A 17124-nucleotide genomic window follows, 5' to 3' on the forward strand; every position below is an offset into this window, starting at 1 on the left:
CTCCCCTCGGGCAGGTTAAAGCCATTCCCCTTGGCCTGTCCCTACAGGCCCTTGTCCCAAGCCCCTCTCCAGGTTTCCTGTAGGTCCCTGCAGCCCGATCTCATCAGTGGTAGGCTGCAGGCTGAGGGTGGTGTGATGGTGGGACTGCTCCTGGGGCGGTCGGGTCCCTTTGGCTCTTTGGATCCTTGACGTGTGCTCTGAGGACATTCAGAAACTCAGGTGTTTCAGTGTATTGCCCATCAGCGTTTGGAAGTGAAGCTCGGGCCACAGCACTGCTTCTGCTCGTGCTCCCAGGAAAGAATTAGAGCCAGCGTGGTGGCATCGCTTTGGCTTCACTCATCTGCTTTTCCCTTAGGGGGTAAACTGACTGAATTGAATTAATTTGCACCGAACCAGACCTGTCTGTGGTTTAAGGGCGGCTGAGCTCAACGCACCGAAGCCTTCAGAGCTGCTGCCCAGGGCTTAAAGCCAAGCGGCTTCATCCTCCAGCCCCTCCGAAGGGCACGCGGATGGAGCCGTGGGGCCGGGATTCTCACCCACGGCTCACCTCCACCTTACGGGCCTTGCTCCGCGGCCGAGCACTTCCTCCAGGCTGGGAACGAAGGGGTTCACCTCCGGGCAGGCCGCGACCCGTTCTGCCCCTGTCCTTGCGCAGGTGGAGCTGGATGGGGAGGGGGAAGAGCCGCTTCCCGGTCCCTGCGGGGCACCACGGCGCCTTCGGCCGTTCCCCTGCGGCAGGGCCGAGCTGCGGGCCCAGCGCTAGCTCCGCGCTCGCCACAGGCCGCAGCGAGGCCCCGGCCTTTCCTCCGCGCCCGGGCCCCGCTCGGCCTCAGCGCTTCGGGAAGCGTCGGGGCAGCGCTCGGCCCCCCCCCCCCCCCGCTCCTCCGGGCCAGCAGGGGGCAGCCTGGCTGCGGGACGCACCCGATGGCGTCGTCATAGCAACGCTTGCGGCGGCGCCCTTACGCAGGTGCGCTGCTCGGCGACGTGCGCGCTGATTGGTAGATTTAAATCGCAGAGAGCGCGCGGGTGGCGGTTGCGGCGGAGCAGAGCGGGGCAGGCAGCGCGGCGGTGGGCGCCGTCTATCGCGACATGTGGCCCCGCGACATGAAGGCAGCGTGAGTGTGACCCCGGCCTCCTTCCCCTCGGCCCCTGCCCGGCCCGTGGTGGCCGCTCACGCCTCTCCTTCCCTCAGTAGAACGAGGACGCCGCGGAGGCCGGTGCCCAAGAAGCCGTCGAACCCCTGCGTGAGGGATCCCGTGGGGGTGAGTGCGGGGCTCCCAGGGTTGCGGGGTCCCTCCGGGGCCGCGCTCCCAACGGGCCCCGTGCCCCTCTTCCCCCCGTGCCCAGGTGTACTGCAGGGTGAGGCCGCTGAGCCGCCCGGACCAGGAGTGCTGCATCGAGGTGATCGATGAGACCACGGTGCAGATCCACCCGCCCGAGGGATACCGGATATTTCGCAACGGGGAGTACCGGGAGGTAACGGCGGGCGCCGGGGGAGAGCTCGGAGTGGGGGATCTCGCCTTGGGGCTGGGCGGGCGGGGATGCTTACCGGCCTGGAACTGAGGCTTGAGGTCTTTCACCCTGCTGTCAGTGCTTGGTGCTGGCTTGGGGTATCTCTAGTGTGCAAATCGGCAGCTTCTGCTGTTAGAGAAGCGTATTTTCAAACCCAGGAAGCCACCTAGAGCAAAGCCACCCATTGCCTTAACTGTCCAATATGGTCTCTGTAGACAAAAAGGCTTTTTCTGTGGGGTAGATGGGGGGTAAAAGGAACATAAGTGAAGTGGGAAGAAGCTCTTCCCCGTGAGGGTGCTGAGGCGCTGGCACAGGTTACCCAGAGAAGCTGTGGCTGCCCCATCCCTGGCAGTGCTCAAGGCCAGGTTGGACACAGGGGCTTGGAGCAAGCTGCTCCAGTGGAAGGTGTCCCTGCCCGTGGCAGGGGTTGGAGCTGGATGGGCTTTGAGGTCCCTTCCAACCCAAACCAGTCTGGGGTTCTGTGAAATGTTTAGGTTTCTTGAAGGACTAATTGAAAGAAACCAGCTCTAAACTGAACTAGACACAAATGAATTAATCCTTGATTTATCCTGAACAGATGTTTCCTAGAAAAGGAGGGTTTGGGCCGTATGTGTAGAATGGGGAGCCAGAGCAATGTAACTCTGGACAGGAAAAATGAAGGCTTAAAACGATATACCTTCTGTTTCCAGACACAATATTCCTTTAAAGAGGTGTTTGGCGCCCTTGTTGTTCAGAAGCAGCTCTTTGACGTGGTGGCTAAACCTCTAGTGGAAGATCTCATTCGTGGGAGAAATGGTAAGCAAGAACTTGTTCTCTGCCACTTGCCTGTCTGCCATGCAGTTTACTATGGTACTGTGACTTCACGTGTCTCCAGGTTTCTTAGGTTGCCTGGGTAAAAACGTGTATCTCGTTTGCCATGGACTAGTTGTGGTTCAGCATCCTTGGAAGCTCTTCTTGCCTTTCACTGCATCTAAACCCATTTACCCTTGTGTGTTACTTTACTGTTAACTGTTAAACAGGAGCCATTGATTTTCCCAAACACGTTTGACCCAGGAAAGACAGGGGGTGTGGTTATAACTGAACTGTTTCTTGACACAGCAAGCAGGATTGATTCTCTTTCCTGTCCCTTCTAGGTCTCCTTTTTACGTATGGTGTGACAGGCAGTGGAAAAACACACACCATGACAGGCTCTCCTGGTGATGGAGGACTTCTCCCTCGGTGTTTGGATATGATCTTCAACAGCATAGGACCCTTCCAGGCCAAGCGATTTGTGAGTGGTTTTGTGCTGAATTCTCCACTCTGTTGCCTGTAACAGCTTAAACCCACTATTAAAACCTTCTGTTCCAAGTGTCTCCTGTCCAGTCCTGTGGCTGGAGCACTTTAAAAAGAAAACCAACCAGAAAGAACTCACACCCTTGAGAGTGAGCTGGGCTGGGGAGGCAGATTTGGTAACTAGGATGGACATTCCATGAATATGTATGGTGTGGCTGGCCTCATAATAATTGCTCATTCTTTAATTAATAATAAAAAGAGGAAGCTTTCTGGGTTACGGACGGAGATCTAGCCACAGGATACAAAGCCACAGGAAACCTTATCTAAAATAATATAGATGTGAGACTTTCCTTGTGGTCAAACATGTCTGGATTTTGGTATCTAAATATATTGGAAATAATACTGCAAGTCTTTTCCTTGCTTGTGTGCAGTTTGGGAGCTTCTATGGATTATCTCAGGAACACCTGCTTTCTGTCAGATCTACTTCACGTTAGCTAGCAGACAGAATGTTAGTGAGGGGCATGAGGTGTGTTAGACATGGTGTGTGCCAGACAGCTTGACCAAACAATTTGGTTTGCTGCCCAACACTTATGTTCTCTAATGCTTGTTGTTGTATTGTCTAAACATACTTACTGCTCAGGTTTTTAAGCTTGATGACAAGAACGGTGTGGAGGTTCAGTGTGAAGTAGATGCCCTATTAGAGCGCCAGAAAAGAGATGCCATGCCTATTCCAAAAACTCCATCGGGCAAGTAAGTTGCTATTGTAACACACAGAATGGATTTAGTTCCTATATTCTTATATCCTTATATCCTTATTCTGTTGTTGTGGGTTTAGCTTATCTTGGTCTCTTTATCCTTCCCTTCGAAAAGAAATAAACACAAATGTTAATGGGAAGTTAGGATATTACATGTGGCTTGAGGAGTTGTATAAGTGTTTAGATTAAAAGACTTGGAATCAGGTGACAGAAGTCTATTTTTTGCACCTGTTAACCCAAGTGTAAGTGAATTTACTGGGTAGGAATGCTGTGAAGTTAAACTTGGGGATATTCTGCAAAGTAGTGATTTGCTGAAAGGAGGATAGGAGTGTTGACTGGGATTTTGCAAGGCATTTCTTGCTAACACCAAGTCCAGCAGTGTCAGACGGGAGTTTATCTACTTAATTTTCACACTGCTTTTTTTAATGCAGTGTCACTGGATGTGCTGTCATGAGTTGCTGGTGTGAGCATTTCCCTACTCAAAACATGTATCTGTCAGTAGATGTGCTTTTTCACTGCCTTGTCGCTGGCTGCGGGTGCTTCATTACAATCACTTCTTGTGTGTGTCCAACAGGCGACAAATCGATCCGGAATTCGCGGATATGATCAATGTGCAGGATCACTGCAAAGTGGAAGACGTTGATGAAGATAATGTCTACAGTGTCTTTGTCTCCTATATTGAGATCTACAACAACTACATATATGACCTCCTGGAGGAAGCTCCCTTTGAGCCTATAAAACCCAAGTTAGTTTTATGAATATCGTTAGTCCTACTTTAGTTGTGCTTTTGCAGGAGCTACAATATGGCTTTGCAGCTGGAGTCTTGGCAAATGTGGCTCAATTCACAGGAATCATTTAAAAAAGCACATGAAAAAGGTGATGGCAAAGGAGGCCAGACAATACTATTGGAGTGTGCCAAGTGCTGATGGTTGTTCTGCTGCTAAGACTTGGCACTCCCTTCCCTGTTATAATGGGAGATTAATATGCAAATATTTAATTTGTTAGGCAGTGTGTTGTATCCCACTGAGATTCTAAATCTCTTCATGCTATTCTGTGAGTACTATTCCTAGCAGGCGACTGCCACTTGGAGTCAGCCATTCCTTAGCTGACACTTTATTTTCCTGGAAACAGTGTATTGGATGGAAGTTGCTGTTTTGTTGATTTATAGTTAGTGCTAGTTTGCATAGGATTTCTCTTGATGCCAGTAGTTTCCCATGAAACCAGAAAGGGATTGTCTCATAAATGAAATCCTTAATATTTTGGGAGATGGTCTGTACTCAACTGATGTCTGAAATTGATCCTAAAATCCTTGAATCTTGAAGCTGTCAGAAAAAGCAGTCTGCAGATCAGACTTTGGGTACATTGGTTTTAATCCTAAAACCATTAAAGCAACCCCCCTGCCTGCCCATTGGTACATGTGTTAATTAAAGAGTTGGCTGATTTACAAAGGCTAACTAGAGCAAAACGTCAGGAGCTGTCTCCAGGGCACTGGCTGGAAAAGGGTTTGAATCTCTGGGAATGCTTTTTACAGAAGTATGAAATTATTGGCTTTGGTATTCTGCTAATATCCAAAAATCAGCCTATGAGGAATCTTGGATTATTTCTATTTATGGAAGCTGCAGTCTATTATATATGAAATGAGTTTTAGACACAAGATGAATGACTTAATATTTCTTTAACCCTGTTTTTTTGGTAGGTGGAACAATTGCAACACTCCTGTGCGAAATGGTGACTTTATGTATGTGCACAAGAATATTATTGCCAATACTGAAAAGTGACCTTTCCTTTTAGTAGAAGCAGAAAGCAAACTTGACCGGCTCTCTGTCTCTTCTTGCTTTCCTAGCAAATATAGAACACTGCTGAAGCCATCTTGCTTCTGTGTGCATGTAGAAAAACAATAGCTGCCACCCAAACCCGTGATTTCTAGTAAGAATTGCAATTAAACGTAGCTTCTCAATTAAAGCAGTAGCTGAAGTGTAACTAATCTTGGCTGAGTGTGTGTCCATGTACTTGTACTTCCTCTTCCATCTGCTGTATGGATAATTGACCTATTCAGTCTGAGTTTTGTATTTAAACAAAAGAAAGTTTCCATGACAATGTATTATACCAAAAACTCAGTTCCGGTGGTGTCTATTTCTTTTGTTTCCTCCCTGTCCATAAGACCTCCACAGTCCAAAGTGCTTCGTGAGGACCAGAATCACAACATGTATGTAACAGGATGCACCGAAGTAGAGGTGAAATCCACAGAAGAAGCTTTTGAAGTGTTCTGGCGAGGTGAGTCTTGGACTCTAACTTCTGAAATGCAGTGCAGATGTGTAATCCTTTACCCTAACATGCTGAAAACAGAATGGCTTTTGCCAGGTGGTGAGCCTGTGAGGTAAAACAGGGGCTTGGAAGGATTGGTTCTGTTTTAAACAGGTCAAAAGAAGAGGCGGATTGCAAACACTCAGCTGAATCGAGAATCCAGTCGTTCTCACAGTGTTTTCATGATAAAGTTGGCTCAGGCACCGCTGGATGCAGACGGAGACAACGTGCTGCAGGTGAATTCCAGGGCACAACTCTGTGTTTGTGTGTGTGCATGTAGGTTGGAAAAGGCAGTGAACCGTAAAGCATGGCCCACCAAAACCATTCCTGTGTCTTGAGCATTTCATTGTGAAGGAAATCAAAGTTATTGAATTTCAAGTCTCTAACAGAATTGGTCTTCTCTTTGTGATGAAAGCAGGGTGTTAAAAGAGAGCACAAAGCTGCTTATTTGACTTTTACCTCTGCTGCTTTTGAGCAAAACCTGTTAATCTAAGAAGTGGAGGGTTTGAATGAGTACAGTTGTATCTGTCTTGTGGCCCAAGACGAGGGGATCTGCTAAACCTGCCCACCAGAAGAGCTTGTGGTACCCAGCTTCTTTCATTAAGGGCTATAAGAACTTCCTCAGACTTTATTTAGAGGCAGAACACGCATTCTTTTGAAGTGTGCATACTAGTTTAGGTCTGGGAGGTGAGGGGGAGGTCCCCACACTGTTAACAGGAATATGTTGCTGATCTTAGCCTAATGTAATTTGTTTTCTGTAACAGGAGAAAGAGCAGATCACTTTAAGCCAGCTGTCTTTAGTTGATCTGGCTGGAAGTGAAAGAACTAATAGAACAAAAGCTGAAGGGAACAGGTTGCGAGAAGCAGGTATGTAGCCACCTTTAGACTTCCTGGTAATCATATCCGCTATTAGATCTACTAGAAAAGATGTTGTAGGAAGAATTGAAGTGTCCTGCTATCATGTTCTGTTGGCTTATTTGATGACTTTAAATCCTCTGGTTTGGAAACCAGAAGTTTTTAGTAGCAGTTACTCTGATACTTCAGTTAATTACAGCAATTAGCTGTAACAAATAGAACTTAAATTGAGGCAATTTTGTTCTTAAACTGCTAAATAGTTTAGCAATGTGATCCAAAAAGCTGCTTACAGCATTGTTCTGCCTTGTGGGCTTTTTTTTTTTTTGGCTTTAAGGTAATATTAATCAGTCACTGATGACATTGAGAACATGTCTTGAAGTCCTGCGGGAAAACCAAATGTGTGGAACAAATAAGGTATGCAACCCCTTATCTAATTACCTATTGACTTGACAAACATCTGGTGTAATGAAAGGTTTCTACGTCTTTCATATACTTTATTTTCAGATGGTTCCATACAGAGATTGCAAACTGACTCATCTCTTCAAGAACTATTTTGATGGTGAAGGGAAAGTGCGTATGATTGTGTGCGTTAACCCTAAAGCTGAGGACTACGAAGAAAGCCTGGTAACTTCCTTGCAGATCTTACCGTGTCCTCTCCTTTTTTCATGTTTGTCACCGAATTCTTCTACTGAGTAGATGTGAGGAATAATAATTTCTGTTGCTTGGGCACTTCATTTAATCAAGTATGGAATAACTTGAGCTGTGTCAGTACAGTTGGTTTTACGTTCGCTTTGGGGGCTGAGGTTGGGAAGGTGTGACTGGGAAGGCTTCTGGATACTCCACTTCAATCCCAAAGTATCTAGTTGAGATTATAGCTTGATAATGTCTCCTCTAATACTTTCATTGACCTACAGTCTCACTTTCCAACTTCGGGTGGCTTGCTTCTTGGTTAGTTTTGGCGTTCAGCTTGCTTTTGTTCTGTTGTAGCAAGTGATGCGCTTTGCGGAGATGGCGCAGGAGGTTGAAGTGGCGAGACCTGCCGACAGACCCATCTGTGCCCTGACACCGGGCCGGCGCTTCAGGAATCAGGCCTTCAGAGAGGAGCTCCAAAGGAAGCTGGAGATGAGGGGGGGGCCAATAAATGAAGGTAAATGCCAGAATGCTGGGTGGTTACAGCAGGTTCTTTCCTGTTAGCAGTTTCAGGCTATTTTAAAGCAAATTATTTGAGCCTTGGATGTGCAAAAAGAGCTTAGCTTTGAGCCTCCTCTGCAATAGGCACAATTTTCATCCCACAGTGCTACTTGTAGCATAAACCTAGTTACTGTGGAAGTGTTATTGTGGTGAGTTGAATTCATGCTCCTATTATTACAGCTCCTGAAAGGAAATTGTGCTGGGGATGATACTTTGATGGTTTTGTATGCTTAGGGCTTCCTTTAGAAATCGGGAGTAGCCTGGAGGTATTATAAGGCAATGAATTGAGAATATGACATTTAATCTTGTCTCAACGCTGTCATCTCTTCTGGAAACCTCGAGTTCTCATTAATAATTCCAAGTTCTGTCTGCTTCATGATACTAAGGAATGAATGATGTGTGGCTGTGCATTGTCAAATGGAGTTTTTCTGTTCTGTAGCTTGCCGACAGACTCTCTTGGCTTTAAATCTTACAGAGACAGAAGAGCAAGCCGTTTCAGAACTGCTTTTGCAGAACTTTCCTCCCTTGCCTTCATGTGAGCTATTGGATATTAATGATGATCAAACACTTCCAAAGTTGATTGAAGTCCTGGAAAAACGCCATAAAATACGACAGTTGTTGTCAGAGGAGATTGCCAAAACTGGTAAGAGTTTGAGCATCAGTTCGGAGCTAGGTTTGGTGCCCTTATTACTACTCAAGGGATCTCTCCTGTATCTTCTGTACAACATGACATATCTTGCCTTGATTGATCATTTAAAAAGCCTTTTCTAAGGTAATGAAATAGCTGAAAGCATTGTTGGTGGGAGAAAACCAGAAGTGCTTTTGATAATGTGGAGATGCGGTGAGAAGATAAAATATATCGATTCCCTTGCAGTGCGTGCATTTAAAACAGCGCTGCAAGAATTTGAGTCCAGCGTTGCATCCAAGGAAAACTATGTTCAAGGGAAACTGTCTGACAAAGAGAAAACAATAGCAGGGCAAAAAATGGAGCTGGAACGCCTGGAGAAGAAAATAAAAACTTTGGAATACAAGGTCAGTTTCTTCCTTGTCTAAAGCCAAGCACCAAGTGTGTCATTTGGCAAGCTGCTTGGTGTCAGGAGTTGCTTGTAAGATGGGTATTAGAAACAAGGTTAAAAGTATTTTGTGGGGAGCTCTTACTGAACGCTTTATGGCTTTCTTATGAGGTGAGGCTTTTCTTAATACATGGAGACGGGCAACTTCTGTTGTAAAATCTCTGAAACTTTGTGGAATGTTGACCATTATCTGGCTACGTTTGTACAACACCTGATGCATTCCAGTATGTGTTAACAGTCAAATAGAACTGGCAATTCTGGGCTTAGGTGGTTGTGCTTCTAAGAAGCATTGCCAAGTCCTTCCTGTCTCCCTCCAGATTCATATCTTGGAGAAAACTACAACAATTTATGAAGAAGACAAACGTAATCTTCAGCAAGAGCTAGAAAGCAAGAGCCAGCAACTGCAGCGTCAGGCTTCGGACAAGCGCAGGATGGAGGCACGATTGCAAGGCATGGTGACAGAAACCAGCGTGAAATGGGAGAAGGAGTGTGTAAGTGCACGACTACATCTGTTAGAAATGTGTAATGGAGTGATGCTGGGTTGTGCCAGCCACCATGGATTACGTGAGGGGTTTTCTGCTATGGTAGTGTTAAGAGTGGAGATGTGTCTGGCTTTTTATTACGGACTCAGATGTTTTGAGCTTAACTTTTCTATGTGTACAGTGATACGATGAAGTCCTCAAGGACTTCTGATGCAGCTAGAGCAGCTCGCTTAAGCTCCATGTCACTTCATCTCAAAATGTGGAATTTGTTCTTTTGGGTTTGTGGCACTAAGAAGTGATTCTCTTGTTCCATCAGTTGTCAGTAGAAGCCTCATGTCAGAATTTCACCTTTCTCTGCATGTGAAGTCTTGCTCAGTACTTGACAAGCAATAAGGAAAGGAAATGTGAGGGATTAACTCTTACTACTGCAGGACTCTATTACTTCAGCATCATTGCTTGAACTATAGATAGACGTGTTCCCATTTGTTGTAATTTAGGAAGCAAAACGCTTATGGAATTAAGCATGGTATTATTTTATAATCTGCAAAGTCTTTCTTTGGCTTGACATGTCGTTATTTCCAATAGCTTGTATCTCAGTGAGGAAGAACTTTGTTTCATGTGGAATATGCAATTCCCTTCAAGCTTTCAGCACCATTACTTGTGCTTTCCTGTAAGGTACTTCATGCTTTTCCTCCCATGTCTTTGTAGGAGCGTCGTGTGGCAGCAAAGCAGCTGGAAATGCAGAACAAACTTTGGGTTAAAGATGAAAAACTGAAGCAGCTGAAGGCCATTGTTACTGAACCAAAAAATGAGAAGCCAGAGAGGCCTTCACGAGTGAGAGACCGAGAGAAGCCTGTTCAGAGATCAGTGTCTCCTCCACCGGCACCTGTATGTTGCCTTTAAAACACTCCTCGGTAAAGGGAAAAGCACAGTTATAAAAATGAACCGAAGCGCAGGCCCCTTCTCTTTAGTGGTTAGAAAATACTTCCCAAGCACAGAATTTGGATGACTTAAACTTGCTTTGAGTTCTTTGTCTCTTGTTGTATTTATCATTGCTTTTTATCCTTGCTTCTACCTTTTAATACTACTGCTGTTAGAAGAATGCCTGATTCTTAATGCTGTCACTGCAACACAATACCTCTCCAAACCCATGAGCTTGAATTGGCACTGCACCTTGTCAGTTTTGAATGTTTTATTGCCTTGAAAGTTGACAGTTGTGTGTGTTCACTAATTCCTTTCCTATTCTCTCTAGCCTCCTAGTAACTCTGTTACTCAGGTCCCTAACAGCCAGCGGCTCGTGAGCAACCCGCAGGTGCACAGACGTTCTAACTCTTGTAGCAACATTTCTGTGGCATCCTGTGTTATGAAATGGGAGCAGAAAACCCCTTTGCACAAGCCTACCAGTGGCACTTCTAATGCAAGGAATAGACAACAAGAACCAGAACAAAATAGAGACTATAACATCTCAAACAGAAGGCGAGGGATGTGCTGGACTGGAGTCACTGAGCTTCCCAGGCATAGAGATGAGCTAGAAATAGAAGAGGATCAATGCCACAGGGTTAGTGCTGCTCCTGTCAAAAGCTCAAAGTAGTGTTGCTCAGTCTGGCTCAAAAACTCGTTACAACTGAGCACACCTAACATAGATGGTAGTTTCCCCCCTTATTGTATTTCTTGCTGGTGCATCGATAGCCCTGTGAAGAGCTCTGAACCAGCTGGACTTTTTGTCTAGCTATAAATGTCCTTGTGTTTTAACTTGTGTCTGTCTCCTCAAACCTGTCTTGCAGCCTGCAATTTACCATAGTCTGTTTGGGCAGCTTAAAAGGTGGTCTTATGAGCCATGCCTGCAAATGTCTACTGGAAACAGTGCTTGGACAAACATCTCGCATGTGTAACTGTTAACTTTAACTCTCCCAGAACAGTCTTGCTTAACATCTGTGTTAAAACTGAGGCTTTGCTTACAGGTGGGAGACTTCCTTTGCATTAAAGTGATGCATGCAAATGTTTGATTCAGTGGCATCTCTGTCACATTACAGTGCTGTCACAGTGGCTCAGGTAAATCAAAGAGAACTGCACACCCCAGCCTCTTAGAGAGCTTCTTGAGAGGAGCAAAGTTAATCGTGGTATGATTAATTGCTGAGTGTTCTCAAAATTCCTGGCACTTGCTGGCCCTTTGAAGTGAGGGACAGGCTTTTAAGCAAATGCTATTCCAATTAACTAATACATGAATTGCTGTCAGCAGAGAATGGGGTGTGATCTGTGCCACAGCAAAATGTGACCAGTAATAGCATGAGTTCCGAGGCACCTTGGCAGAATGGTTTCATAAGAAAATCAACTGAAATAAGCCCATGCCCATTAAAATGTATTGAAATGATTGCTTTTTGTAATGGAAGATTTTTGCTGAAAGCCCTGTTTCCCTCTGTATGTTTAATGATGAAGAGCTGCTTTAGACTTATAAGAGGTTTATCTGTAAAGGGTCCAGCCAATGTCGATGTCTGTTGGTCAAAGAAATCCTAATTGATGCTCATCACTTGAAGATACAGGGGGTGGCACTTGCATTCATAGCTTTGCTCACCATGTTTTAGAGGTCTCCAAAGTGAGCATGTGAATGGGGCAGAGAGAGGCTGCAAATAATCTTTCAAAACCCCATTCAAAGATCTTGAAGGGACCCAGGTTTTTAACTGAGTTTCCAGAGTGTTCTGATTTTCCTGAGCACCTGACAATAATGTTCATCAGATGGAAATGTATGAACTTCTTATGGATTTCCAACAGCTGAGAAGCAATAGCACCAGCACAGGGGATGCTGCTTCTGCTCTGTTTACTCAGTGTTAGATTTTTGCCTCCTTTAAAGGTGTTGGGAATCCATACCCTGCTTGCTTTGCTACCCCCAAAATCCATTTTGAATCATAAATGCATCCATGGAAATGTAATTTTCTCTCTTGTGGTTGGTTAATATGTTCATAGCAATCGGGATTGATTTGGAAACTTGGAAGGAGCATTACCAAACATAATGATATCCTCCTTGAGGCGACCTTCTTAGGTCTGGAATTGGCAACAGATTGGGTAACAGCTAAAATTCACAAGAAACAGGAATTGGCAGAGAAAGAATCCATTAATAACTCCTTGCAAGGCTCTTTGTAATGGTGCCTTTCAGGATGCACTCTGAAAGCACTTGAGGAAGGAAGCTTTGATCTTCCTACAGACACATCTTAACCAGACCTGCAAAGCTCCCTTCTAAGGAGCTAAGGATACCCTGTGAGTGATTTCCTGTGTGCTGATTTCTCCTGATTCTCTTCCACTCTGCTCAGAGCGCACCTCCAGTTCGGCTCAGACACAGACGGTCCCGCTCAGCTGGGGAGAGATGGGTGGATCATAAACCACCTTCTAATGTGCCCACTGAGACAGTCATGCAGCCTCAAGTGCCTCATGCCATCACGGTGGCAGCTGCAAGCGAAAAGGCGCTAGCTAAGTGTGACAAGTACATGCTGACGCACCAGGAGCTAGCCTCTGATGGGGAGATTGAAACTAAGCTCATTAAGGTAAAGCAAATGCCTTTGTTGGGGACTTGTGATAACTCTGCCAAACCCCTTTGTGGTGTTACTGGCTTGTGAAAGGGTGTGTTTGGCTTGATCTGCTGTGAGATTTGAATTGAAAGTTCTGTCCTTCGAGGGAGCTTTTAGTGTCTGATGATACTGTTCTTTGTCATTAGTTTCTATAAAGCATTACAAACCCATTTAACTCAGTCACTAGTTTCCCTGAAAGTAATGAAGTGTTGGTTTTTCCTCTAGTAAAGTGCAGTAATCCATTTGTAGTGAAAGAGTTAGACTGATCTTGCAGAGTCAGTCCTGTTGGAGCGGTGCTGTTTCATCTCCAGTAGCAGTGTGAGTAACTTGCTGCAGTGATGGATGGTCGAATGCTCCAGGACACAATTTCTCGTAGTCAACTGACAAGCAAACTGGTGAGAGCCCAGGCTTTGAACACTTGCAGTGTTTGTGCCCCACAATGCTGACTGTACTTACCTAAGGCAAATTGAGAGCTCTTTGTAGTTTGGAACAAGAAGGTTTTGATTCATTTTTCCTCTACTCACAGGCCTTCTAATATTGCTTTTTCTTTTTGAGTTTAAAAAAGCTTTCAATTCTTTCATGTGTGTTCATGAAAACAGTTTTCATGTGAAAGCCAGTGCTGTAGCAATTGTGCTGATTTAGTGACTGTACCTTGTCAACTGCTTTCTGCTTCCCAGGGTGATGTTTTCAAAACCAGAGGTGGTGGACAGGCTGTGCAGTTCACTGAGATAGAGACTCTGAAGCAGGAATCTCCAACTGGGTGAGTTGTGGTGTTAACCTGAGGTTCTGATGCTGCTGGAGCTGTGTAGCTCCAGCAGTGCACATGGAACTGCTTCTGGTCCAAATGATTGGACAGAAGTTGCTGCATCTAACTTGAAATCATGTAAAAGTAATTTGGTGAGGCTTATAGCTACTAGAGCTGCTTTTAAGGCTGGGCTGCTGCTGAGAGTAAAGGATTTATTCAGGAAGTATAAAATGCGTTCTCTTGCATATGAAAATCTGCCAAAATACATGATGCTTATAACTCTCTTCATACTCTTTCAGTCGAAAACGAAGATCATCACCTTCCAATCCTGACCAGCCTGAGGATGCTGCAGACTCGGAATGGACTGATGTGGAAACCAGAGTAAGCTAAAAAGGAAGAAGGGGATTATCTCATGCTTGGTCTGGATGAGATTTTGGGGTAATGCTCATAGCTGTGTTTTGGGGTTAGCCATAGAGACCGATTTTGTGTGTCTTGGCAGTGTTCTGTGGCAGTGGAGATGAGGGCAGGATCAGCTCTCGGACCTGGGTATCAGCATCATGCTCAGCCCAAGTAAGTGTCTCTCTCCTTTTGTAGCTGGGGGATTGTGTTCTCTTTCCTAGTAACATCTAACATGGGAGAGCTTTCTGTTTTTACCCCCTATTGACCTTGCTGCCTTTCCTAATTTAGGTTTGGGGTGCAGAGGCAGGATCATTCAGTGTTGGAAGCTGGTGATGGGATAGACCTGTAGGACACTCCACCCAGAAGACAGCTTAATTCTTCTTAGAGCTCAATATTCTGCTTACTGCACTGAATGCCAGAGTGGGAACTGTAGGATGCCTGGCATGTCCAGAGTGGAACAGGGCTAGGGATGGCAGTGACTGAGTGCTAATCTGTATTCCCTCTTCTGTCCCCCAGCCTTTATCAGATGCTGATGTAGTAAAGAATACTCATTTTTAGTAAATTTCAGCATGGCTTTGGGAGGAGGGAGCTGGGGATGTGATGACCATAGGGTATATCTAATGGTTTACTTGAACACAGCTAATGTTCCAGCTGCTGCCTGCTCTGTCATTATCAAGGCACCTACTAAGGAAGCCTGGGCTCTAGTTGTGCTAAAAGAAACCTTCACGTCAAAGGCATAGACAACAGCCTGAATTCTTCAGGGCTGCCTTTAATGTGATGGGATCAGTGGCAGCTGCACCCAGGAATGGAAGGTTACCAAGCCAGCAGTCCCAGTTTCTAACAGAGTCCAAATGATCCTGCAGTCTGTAAGGCTGGTGCTAACATCTGAGCCTCACATCTAACAAAACACTTCAGTGACCAAGGAAATGCTTCAGATAGGATAGTTTTGTTAAACCAGAGGTTGCAGAGGAGAATTCAATCCAGCTTTGGCCTCTTGCAGCTAGGTGCTGGCACTGCTCTGGAGGTGTCCTGTTCAGCTCAGAGGAAGAAAATGCAGTTTTGCAAGACCTTTGCAGCAGGAGAAAGGGCTGGAGAGAGACAAAATGTTTGTGAAGGCAAAATCAACTAAACTCACTGCATTTGGAACCCAGAAAGTTTAGAACTGTGGTGGAAGGGTATTTTGGAGAGTGTCTGAAAGTGTCCCCCTTTCAGATAAGGTGACAAATATGAGCCTTTCATCATGTTAGCATATACTTTATTTCATCTCTTATTGGAGACATGCTCAAGGTGGCTACTGCTACTTGCAGCCTTGCTACAGCCTTGTAATACTGTAGTATATCCTTTAGTTTATCTGTGTATTGAGTTGGAGCTTGTATTTATTTTAGCTTGTTTAGCAACTTAAGCCTTTGTTTTATGCTCACAGCTGTCTAAGAAAGTCAAATGCATGTTTCCTGCTAATATCTTTAGTTTAATTTGTTGCATTTCCTAGCATAGGAAGTATGTGAGACTTGTATATACAGCAGGCTAGGTAAATAAGGTATTTATTGTTAAGGAAAACTGCTGCTGTGTAAAACCCAGAAGTTATTTGTGGCTTTTCTTTTTCCTTTTCAGGCGAAGAAAACCATGAACTTCATATGCTGCTGCATTGGATTCCTCTTGATTTTATCAGACTGATGTAATCTCTGCTGCCAATGATAAACCTGATGAAAACTGCTGTGCTATCCCCACAGGCTGGTGTTTTCATAACCTCCTGTGGTAGGCAATGGTTAAATGGGAGATACCTCTTGCAGTCCCAAAGAAGCATGTGCGTGGCTGTGTGTGTTTTCAGTAGATATATCCCAGACTCCTGAAGAACCTTCTGTCTTGTATGTATTGAGCTGTATCTTTATAGACTAATGAAACAAGGCTTTTGCCTTGCATTTCTTTTTCCAGCTTTTTATAGTGCAAAATACTTCTGGTCACTCTTCCTTGTCAGGTCCTCTGTTTTGAAGAGTCATGCTGCTATTTATTTAGATGCAGTAACGCACTTTAACAGTGTTTCTATGCCATTTCATATTTTATGTTAACCAGCATGAGCTTGGTAACATGGCTTTCTTCTTGGAAGAATTACCTTGGATTATTTAATACTCAAATCAGCTTGTAAAAAACATTTCAATCTTCAGACTTTCATGGTAATGAAGCAAGAAAACAATGGGTAATGGTGACCTGACATCAGACCTACTTTATATTGTAGTGTAAGTAATTCATGTTTTACATCTGTAGATACAGGGCGAAGGGGTAACTTGCTCACAGATATAGTGAGAACTTTATATATATGTGTCTCTGCAAACCTGTTAAAATAAATACTTTTATTCAGTGGCTCTTACAAAGCATGTTCTTGTTACTCAGGGGCATGTGAAGCTACAGCAACTAAGGTAAGCACCACAGCATTTTGACAGTGTCTTGTGCAGAGCTGTCGATGAAGGCACTTTTTGGGGGGCATCTAAAGTTTAAGGAATCTGCTTGATTAATAGTAATCAAAAGTTTAAACCAATCTAAGTTTAGTTTAAAAAGTTTTAACCATCTAAAAAGTTTAAACCATCTAAAGTTTAAACCAAGGAATCTGCTTAATTAATAATAATCTGCTTGATTAATAATAATCAGGTTCCTTGGTTTAAACTTTAGATGCATCCCAAAAAGTGCTTTCATCAACAGCTCTGCACAAGACACTGTCAAAATGCTGTGGTGCTAACCTTAGTTGCACCTTAGTTGATTAATAATCAAGCAGATTATCTGCTTGATCAATTATAACCCCAAGATATGTTTTGGACAACCTTATCTTTGTGTCTGCAAACTGCTTTCGGGGCAGTTGGTTGCGTTTTGTGAGTGCCTCGTTGAAAGGTGTTGAAGCTTTGAGCTTTTTCCAGTGTAAGAAAAAGCTTTTCTTCCCAAGCTGTTTAAACCCCATTTTTCTTGTAAATCCTAGGGGATTTTTTT

The 17124-nt window shown here is 44.6% G+C and overlaps 1 protein-coding gene across 6 annotated transcripts; it reads left to right on the forward strand.

Annotated features, from left to right (window-relative positions):
* Positions 1 to 1070: 1070 nt before the first annotated feature.
* Positions 1071 to 15978, forward strand: KIF23 (kinesin family member 23). Of its 6 annotated transcripts, XR_009969221.1 has the most exons (25): positions 1072 to 1115; positions 1193 to 1262; positions 1348 to 1476; positions 2202 to 2307; positions 2646 to 2782; positions 3425 to 3534; positions 4114 to 4284; positions 5236 to 5277; positions 5701 to 5813; positions 5958 to 6079; positions 6608 to 6710; positions 7033 to 7112; positions 7203 to 7322; positions 7686 to 7845; positions 8365 to 8532; positions 8764 to 8921; positions 9280 to 9453; positions 10153 to 10332; positions 10697 to 11002; positions 12750 to 12980; positions 13682 to 13764; positions 14049 to 14130; positions 14249 to 14319; positions 15149 to 15365; positions 15760 to 15978. XR_009969221.1 is itself a non-coding variant. In XM_062642534.1 (24 exons), exons 1-24 carry the CDS (start codon positions 1090 to 1092, stop codon positions 15773 to 15775), a joined length of 2955 nt encoding a protein of 984 aa, XP_062498518.1. In that variant the 5' UTR covers positions 1071 to 1089; the 3' UTR covers positions 15776 to 15978. The 6 variants fall into 6 exon arrangements, 5 of the variants coding, with proteins under 5 accessions (XP_062498518.1, XP_062498517.1, XP_062498520.1 ...); XM_062642534.1 differs by lacking the exon at positions 15149 to 15365 and having other exon boundaries at positions 1071 to 1115; positions 1196 to 1262; XM_062642533.1 differs by lacking the exon at positions 15149 to 15365.
* Positions 15979 to 17124: the final 1146 nt, after the last annotated feature.

Source organism: Pezoporus occidentalis, unplaced genomic scaffold (assembly GCF_034315485.1).
Source record: "Pezoporus occidentalis ecotype Australia unplaced genomic scaffold, CSIRO_AGI_Poc_V1 ctg72, whole genome shotgun sequence".
Lineage (NCBI taxonomy): Eukaryota > Metazoa > Chordata > Aves > Psittaciformes > Psittacidae > Pezoporus > Pezoporus occidentalis.